The sequence below is a fragment of the Oryzias latipes genome, chromosome 19, assembly GCF_053564925.1.
Source record: "Oryzias latipes strain Hd-rR chromosome 19, Olatipes_Hd-rR_3.1".
Classification (NCBI taxonomy): Eukaryota; Metazoa; Chordata; class Actinopteri; order Beloniformes; family Adrianichthyidae; genus Oryzias; species Oryzias latipes.
In genome coordinates this window covers 7,336,466-7,345,075 of record NC_136255.1, presented here as the reverse complement: position 1 = coordinate 7,345,075, position 8,610 = coordinate 7,336,466, and the positions used below count along the sequence as shown (strand labels likewise).

Genomic DNA, 8,610 nt, shown 5'->3' with positions numbered 1-8,610 from the left:
ATGACTGATTAGTATCTGTTTTACTGAAGTGTACATGGTACTTCCTGTTTGGAACGCTAGGGGAGAAAGAAGTCCAGTTCTGAAATACAGTCAGTGGTCACAACCTGAAAAATCAACCAAACAACCAAAATATTTCATTCTAAATATCACAGTACTTTTGTCTGTGTACCTAAATACACTCTCAATCATGTTTTGATCTAATGTAAAATTGTTCCCAGTGGTCTTTTGATCATGATTGTTTATATATATTTTTTTTTTTTTGCCAAAATCAAAAAATCTGTGTCGTTTTTTAAGACAGTTTCTGCAGAGCAGCAGGAGTTCTTTAGAAATTCACCTCTGAGTTCTCTGAGTCGTTACCACAAAGAAAGCTTACTTCCCTTCCCGTTATCCATCTGTCTACACAAAATAGCAATGGAGCTATCCTACTGTACAGTTTTGAGCCAAACACCAGTTTGGATGAGGAAAATGAAGACTTACATTGATCCATTCGTTTACAAGTGGACGCATCAGAATGGAGCGGAGCGGGGAGTTTGTGGCTTGCCAATTGTAGCTTCTACCTCTTTGCTACAAACTTTTTCACAATAATTTAAATATAGAAATATTCAGAAATAAAACTTTAAGCTAATTTTACTTTATATATGTCCTGCATCATGAGAAAAATGCCACAAAAACATGTTAAAAACACCAAAAACACAATTTGGGTCTTTAAATTAAATGTTGAAGCTAACCAACCTACCAGAAAAATATCCTGATTTTCAGTTTCAAGAGTTTGGCTGTAATAAAATTAGAGGTAGGAAGCGGTGTGATAAAAAATCTTTTAACCTTATGTTCTCCAGTCTTTTTTTTACCATCCCTGACTCTCTGATCATCCTCTGAGACCAGTATATGATCACTACGACTGATTTCTTTTGATCTTTACTGAGGGATCTTGTCTGCATTCGTTCCTGATCAGTTTCCTTGTATGTTTTATCTCATGCATGCTCTCTTTAGGCCATCACAAGTGTCCCGCCCTCCTCCTTCCACGTTTCCCTCATGCCCCCTCTAATTCCACGGCTGTTCTCCCCGGAGCCCATCAGAATGACAATAGTCTTGATGTAAAATGTGTCGCCTTTGGGCCGCAGAAGCCCACAACCCCTTCATGGCTCAACCAGCGCAGTGGTTTATGGCTTTATTGCGGTCCCTTTATTGTCTTCTTCAGTGGAGGTGGGCGGACAACAATTTAGAAAATTCACAGTATTTGTGTGTGTGAATGGGGAATGACTTGCGGGTTGATGTGCGCTTATATCCGGATCAATTAGTCAGGGCATAGCCTCTAAAAAAACATGTCGACGTGCGTGTGAGCGTGCATGCCTCAGCCTCCTCTGGAAGGCCTTCATCACCTGCCTCCAGCCACACTGGGGAATTTTTCTCCCAATGATCGCGGATTAAACAAGTTGAGCAACAACTCCACTCTACCTTTCTTCATGCGCCCCTCCCTCCCACTTCTCTTTCTTTTCCACATTACCAGGGGGTAGTGTGTGATTGACAGATGGGAATGAATAATAATTTTTTTTTGTATCCTAAGGCCATCTCCTGTGATTGGCTTGCCAGCTGACATCTCCAAACCTCATCCACCCCATGACCCCCCTCTCCCCCCCCCCCCCCCCCCCCTTAATATTGGGCTTGTGGATGAGGCATCCTGAGGGAGAAAAAAGTAGGGAGAGAGAAAGATATCTACCTTAGGGAAGAACCTCACAGAGAGGGAGGGCAGGAGAGGACGGGTATGAGCGTGTGCATGTGTGGAAGAGACACTTATTCTCTTAACTACTAGGAGGCAGACACACTTTCCTGGCCCGACTCAAAGAAGGGGGAAACAGGGGAGGAAGATTTTTCAAATATCATTTTAATTTTCCCCTCATTGAAGAATCAAACTGCCCTAAAGCATCTCTTCCTGGAAACTCTTCATCACTGCCTGCTGGAAGTTCTATATATTGATCCATCTACCCTCTCACACACTCCAAGGCGTACCTCATGGATTTGTATCTGATTGGATATTTGATGTGTGTGTGGTTGTCCAGCTCGCGGGTGCTTGGCGGGTATCCCATCTGGTGGTGAGTACAAATCCCCAGCTACAGCATCAGACCCTGCAGAGTCTTTCGGTCAAACGATCATTTCATGACAGGGCAGAACTTTCAGTTGACTGTATGGAAAAATGTCCTCTGGCCCGGTCCAAACAAACCCTAACCTCAAAAACTGCTGAAACGGAAAATGTTTGCCATTCTTTTCTCCCTCTGCAGTCAGGTCCTCCACGTTTTCTGGAGTGTGTTGTGGAAAAAAATTTCAGACTCAAAATGCTTGTTTTAAAATTTAAGATGAACAAAATGATGTAGAGAAAAAGCACCTGGAAAAAGTTCTCAGGTGTTTAAATTCAGGAGTCAGGAAGCTTTTTTCTTCTTAGATAAATTGTGTACTTTATTATTCCAATAAGGTGAAATTCTAACAGGAACTCCATTGTCATGTCATATGAAGGATCATAGACTATGAGTCTTTTTCCAAGTGAAAAGGTTTGGCTCAGAAGATGTGCAGGCTGGTCTTTGGGGAGCAGCTGTACCTCCATCAGCTGAGCGTATTTTGCTTCATGATCCCCCTCCTCCAAGACGGATTTGTCAGAAGACAATATGTTCAGGTGCCGCAGGCTTTTATTCTTTCTCAACTGATCCATGATCGCTTTTGGCGGTGGCAGCTGAAATTTTGAGGTTCATCTCATTACAGATTCAGCTTGGTGCAGCTGACCTCATGGCTCCTGATCTCCTTTTGTAACATAAAGCTCGTCTTCTGGAGATATGTGCGTAGGCGTATGACAAAGCCCTTTGGCTCTCAGCACAATACTTGTCAGAGCTACTGCACTTCTGTGGCCCAGCTAGCATGTGGTCCCGGCATAGTGCCGTCCAAACCGCGAGCATCTTCTGGTTTCATTTACAGAGCAAACAGCTGCCAAGCACACAGGCCACAGGGCTGGAGTGTTAATGGCAGAGAGGACTTTACACCCACTCCTGGCATCAGCCCCAGCCAGAAGACAACAGTGACAAAGAGATTGGGATTCTTACTGTGTAAATTACCTGCAGCTGTTCTCTTCAAGGAGCTTACATGACACCAGTTTATTGTTCAAACCGTAGCAATATGAACCAATTTTGATTTGGGTAACACTTTTGGAGGCTGGGCTTGTGAGCAGGCGGCTGTAGCTCCAGGTGACTGAGCAGCTGCTGGGGACGGAGCTGTCAGAGGCATCGAGCATCAAGGACGTCTGAAAGGAGACGAGATAAGGTTGATAGGGTGCCGAGTTTCAGCAGAGGCTCGTGCCGAGCCTCTGACACCATGGCTCAAGTTTTCCATCAAAGTGGGACAATTCGGAGGGAGAGTTTTGTTTGTTTCATGTCTGCCAGCCCTGCTTTTACAGGAGAAGCTGCTGAAAACAAAACAGCGTCATGCACAGATGCACTAAGAGGAATAGGAAGAAAGCAAACCAAACAGGTGGAGGGGAGTTGTTATTTTTAATGCTAGAATGTTAGGAGGTGAGTTGTCTTTATATGGTGAGGGCAAAACCAATAACTGACTAAATTTGCAGAAGTTTAAGGATTTTATGGGATCCTGCACACATCCTGTAGGGTTTCTGCATAAGAATGTGGACTCCTGCAATGTCTCCCAAGAAAGAAATCAGACGTGCTAAAGACAGATGATTACCACATCAATAAATTCTCTTTTTTGGTAATGAATCTGGTAAAGATTAGTTCATTTTTTTTGGATTTATGGAAACCCAAAACTCTGTCGAGTCATATGTAATCCCAAGGAATTGTGATAGTTTTTAGTTTTACAGGACAGCTAAGAATTTCTTTTTAAATATTTGGATTCCCTAAGAAATATTAATAAATATCCATAAATGCATTTGTTGTCATTTAAAAAAGGGGAAAACTTTGCAAGTAGTTTTATGGGAAAGTCTTGTTCAACTGATTTAGTAAAAAAATACCCCTTGACCATTTTATTATAAAGACATTTTATCTGGCAGCTTATAGGTGGAAACCTAGCTTTTTTTTGCACAACTCTTTTGTTTAGAAGTATAAAAAATAACAGTGAGGCTTTTATCCTTTCAGTTTTTGAGCAGATTTTACTAAGATTATGTAACATACAGGTTTTTTAAAAAGAAGTCCTGAATTTAAGTTGGAGATGTGGATAAAAAACTTGTTTTTAGTCACTAATTCAAATTTACATTGCAGTGTTAAGAAATACTTTTTTCTCAAAGTTATGATTGTCTTTTCCTAAAAAGTACAGCATGTCTGTTCTTTGGTTTTATTTTAATACATTTGGGAATTTTTAAATGTGAAATTCTGAGGAAAAAGATTACTTGCTTTAAAAAGTTGACACAAAACTACACACCAAAAAAGAAAAGAAAAATTTGCCTGTTTTACACAGGCCGCTTCCAGTTCAACCTAGTGGCCTAAACAGGGCTCTAGTGTCCATCTCCGGGTCTAAGGAATGTCATTATCCGACTGCGAAACCTGTCTTCACACACACACATGGTCCCACCAAGCTCCAATCCCAAAACCCCTCCAACATGGGGAAAGTGCTTACTGACTGAAGAAAGTCCCGTCTGCTGCTCCCGGGTGAAAAGATATTATCTTCAGCAGAGAAAAGAGCCAGAAGAAGGAATTTAATTCATAAAAAAGTTGTGGTCTCAATGATTCTAGAGGTCTATTCTATTTAAACAAACACCAAATTACTCAAAAATTAATCTTTCAACAAATGTTATCTGACCTTCAGTAGGTTTTAGCTTCAACAAAAGTGGATGTGCTAATCCAGCAACGTAGAGAGCAAACTTGAAGGATGACATTATTCATTCCAACACCGGCTATGTGAGAGGTTCAAAGAAGGCTGGTATTTCAAAGCAGTGAAGCTGAGTCCTAATCTTCACCCACCATCAAAGCACGTGCAACAAGCCCTTGTAGCAAATGACAAAGTCCCCTGGCTTGCAGCTATTAGCTGCACTAAAGCGCAGGCTGGGGCAGTTCCTCAAAGGTAGACAGAAAGGGCCAGGGGCAACGGCATCATGAGAGGGCAGGAGTGGCAACACACAAGCATCGTTCAAAGTCTTCATTACTTGCCTGATCTCACCTGGATGTGTTGTTCCACAGGATAATTATTAGCAGAAAGTGACAGAGGGCTTTTGGTCACACCTGCACACTTCAGCCGACAACCTTAGGACATCGACCAGGTCAGGCGGAGTCACATAGCACAGCAAGGGAGACATTAGGTCATCATTTATCAATAAAATCAGTTTGTAGTAGCTAACTGATCAAAAAGGTAATGAATCTTTTTGATTCATTACCTTTTTTTGTAAATTAAAAATTCTTAAAAACCACTTTTAAAAATTTGCAGTTTACGCAAAGAAGAGTTCAAACTGACTGTCTCCACCAATCCTGAATGCAAAAACCCTGGATCCAGATCATGATCTAACAATAAAAATGTCAGGACACGCCTCAACTCGACTGCTCTTTCGTGCAAATTAGAAACTATTCTGGCAGAATGGTTAAAACGCATGAACGTGGCAAATTTGTGACATGCCTGCAGAGTTGATCGATAACTTTTAAGTCTGAAACCTGGCAACCCAGCTAAGTGGCAAATGAAGCTTTCGCTATCAACTAATTATAGAAAAAATGAGCTAAATTACAATCAATGATTCCAAACGATCAGTTTGTATCTTTTAGCCTTATGAAAGTGTGGAGAACCCCTCTGGTTTGGGTCATTGTTCCAATTGTAAAACGCTCAGGATAGCAGACTCCACCGACTCCACCTGTGAAAGCAAGTTTTCAGTCTGCTATGACCCTCTTCTTCTGTGCAGAGCTTTTTCTTCTCTCCATCTCCTGACTGGCAGGTTCACAAGTTTACACCCTTGTCATCTTCCCTGCCCACGTCTCCAAACTTGTGACTGTAGGGGCTTCTTGTCCCAACTCCACACTCACTGCTAAAGTCTGCAATCTGTGCAACAAGCAGTAAAAAAGGCTAAGGAGGCATAGAGGAAAAACAGGGTGGAACATTTTTCTGGGGTCCTGTCATTCTTTATCTGATCAGCCATGAGCTGTCGGACTACAAATCAAAAGTGAGCAGAAGAAGAGAAAGGCAACAACATCCACACACACTGCAGCCTTCCATCAGGAAAAGTCCCATCCCTGTGCAAAGCTGACAACTTCATTTGTCCCACTTCTGCTCCTTTTAAGCATCTCCATGGATTCTGTGATGGGATTTCTTCCTGGCGCTGTGTTCCCTGCATGTTGCTCCCATTTAGCTACATGACATCCTCCAGGCAAATCTGCCAAACTGAGCGGATAGCGAGGTGTATTAGAGGTGAATTAGAGTTCACTGCAAACACTGTTTTTGTAGTCAGTTCCTGCAGAGGTTCTTCAGGAGCCTCAATCCCCAAAAGGAAAAGCAACTGAGACTTGCAGCTTGAGGCATAAACCCAACATATGCCAACATTATTAATATCTCTTTAACAGATCTAAGTTAACTTATTCAGACATGGCTAACAGCATCTGGCACCCATCATCAATAATTACTATGAGCAAACACAATGACACAGCTGAGCTTTTTATCAAACCTGACGCCACTGTCAGATCTGTCAGTACAGGTTCAGTCCTTTTAAAGCCTGTTTAGTGGAGTGGTTTGAAGAAAACATCTCAAGCAAACATGATCTGTAGTCGTCTTCATGAGTGAGGAGTGGTGGATTTCTCTGCAGAAACATAGCCCTCTCCTATTATTTATTTTGTTTTTTTTATTTTGCAATTTTTGGATCATATGAGCTTTGAGCAAACTGTTCAGACTCCAAACAGCAGGTCAGTGAATAAATGGGAGGCGTGCAGAGCAATTACTTAAAATAGTCATAGAAAAAATTGGAAGGTCATCCACTTTTTTCCTAAAAAATCCTCTTTATGTCATAAATAAAGTAAAAAAAAAAAATCCCTTTTAATTAACCCTGTAAAGCCCGCTACATCTGTGAACTGACAGAAAATTCAATGTTTTGGAGTTAAGATGATTTTTGTGAGATATCAATTCTATTAATTATGATTTGTTGGGTGGTGTTGACTCACAACAAGTTTAGTTAAGGATGTGAAAATATTTACATGAGTATTCAGGAAAAAAGCACCTCATTTAACCACCGTCTCAAATTCGATTCACACATTTTTAACATTCTAAAGAAATACTTCCAAAAATGAATAACAATACTTCTTACTCGCCATAAAGTTTAGAAAATTAGCAAAAACTTTCCTGCCCAAAGTATCTTAAAGATTTGAAGGTTAACCCATAAGAACCCAGATTCATTTGTTCTTAAAAACACAATTATGTGTTGTTTTTTTTTTACAACAAACCAAGTGGACCACAGAATCCATTTCTGATATTTTTCTGTTACATTGATGTCACTTTGGGTTCTCATGGGTTAAATTTTGAAATGAGCAGAAAAAGCCCTTCTACTGCCTCTTGTGGTATGATCATGAACTACAGGGCAGAAAACATGGACCAAGCTACATTCAATGGGGTTTTAAGGAAACTTGGATCATGGCAATGAGATAGAGGTCTCAGAAATGCGAGTGTCAATATGAAAATTTTTTTTATTCTGTATATGGTTAAGGATCTTTTTGTAACAATTCTTTGATATAGCTTAAGCAGAATACGGATAAGAAGTCAAATGACAGTCAAGTCAGATGGCTTGTTTAAGAATTTTAACAGCAGAAACAAAAAGCAAAAATTAATTCAAGTTAAAAGAATTAAACACAAAATGGCAGAAAAAATTAATAAAATGATACATAACTGAGAAGAACAAAGAAATCAACCATAAAAAAATAGAAATAAATTTGGCACCAAACAAAAAATATGAGATTGTACATTTATTTAATGATTGAGCATCATTCACTGATGTAACAGGTGAATGAAACAAAATCAGATGAGAAGAATTGACACGACCAAGACATGACATGCACTTTTAACTTAATGGGTTTATCTCATGCAAAATCAACTTTTTTTTAGCTTTTAAGTGTATTATAATGTTTATTCCTCACTATAAATAACCACAAAGCAGTATTTTGATCTATTCATGCATTTCTGAGTATTCCTCTGAACCCCAGCCTTTCCCAATCTACAAAAACGACCTGGGTTCTCCCAAGATGATGTATATAAGTGAACAGCCCCTTCCAGGAAGAGTCTGCGTTGCCAGCACCGCCCCCAGGCAAACACACACACACTTTATCCGCGGAGCTAGCAATGATCAGCAAAAATGCTTTTATTTTATGTGCGCATCCATCTTTGCAAATTTTGGTTGTTGTTTGTTTACGAGTTGGAAACGCAGACATGCTGCTCAGACCGGCTCTAGATTGATGTCATTAAATGGGCAGTACCCACTCAGAGCAAAAACCAGTGCCTCAGAGATCCACTCGTCCTACTTCCAGGTAGGAAAATAACTCATGAAAATAACTAATATTTCTTTTAAAAAATCGTTCTTTAGTTTGCCAAAGGTAATATATTATCATACACATTGGTAAGTTTACTCTAAAAGGCTTCAATTATATTTCAATTCAATTTAATTTT

General features: G+C 40.1%; 1 protein-coding gene across 1 annotated transcript in view; it reads left to right on the top strand.

The window, feature by feature from the left end:
* Positions 1-1,696: 1,696 nt before the first annotated feature.
* wnt3 (wingless-type MMTV integration site family, member 3) overlaps positions 1,697-8,610 on the top strand; it is a 32,161-nt gene continuing 25,247 nt past the window's right edge. Inside the window, exon 1 of the mRNA XM_004080638.5 lies at positions 1,697-2,090. Within this exon, the coding sequence (XP_004080686.1) occupies positions 2,011-2,090 (80 nt within the window). The 5' untranslated portion in view covers positions 1,697-2,010. The remainder of the gene's footprint in view (positions 2,091-8,610) is intronic.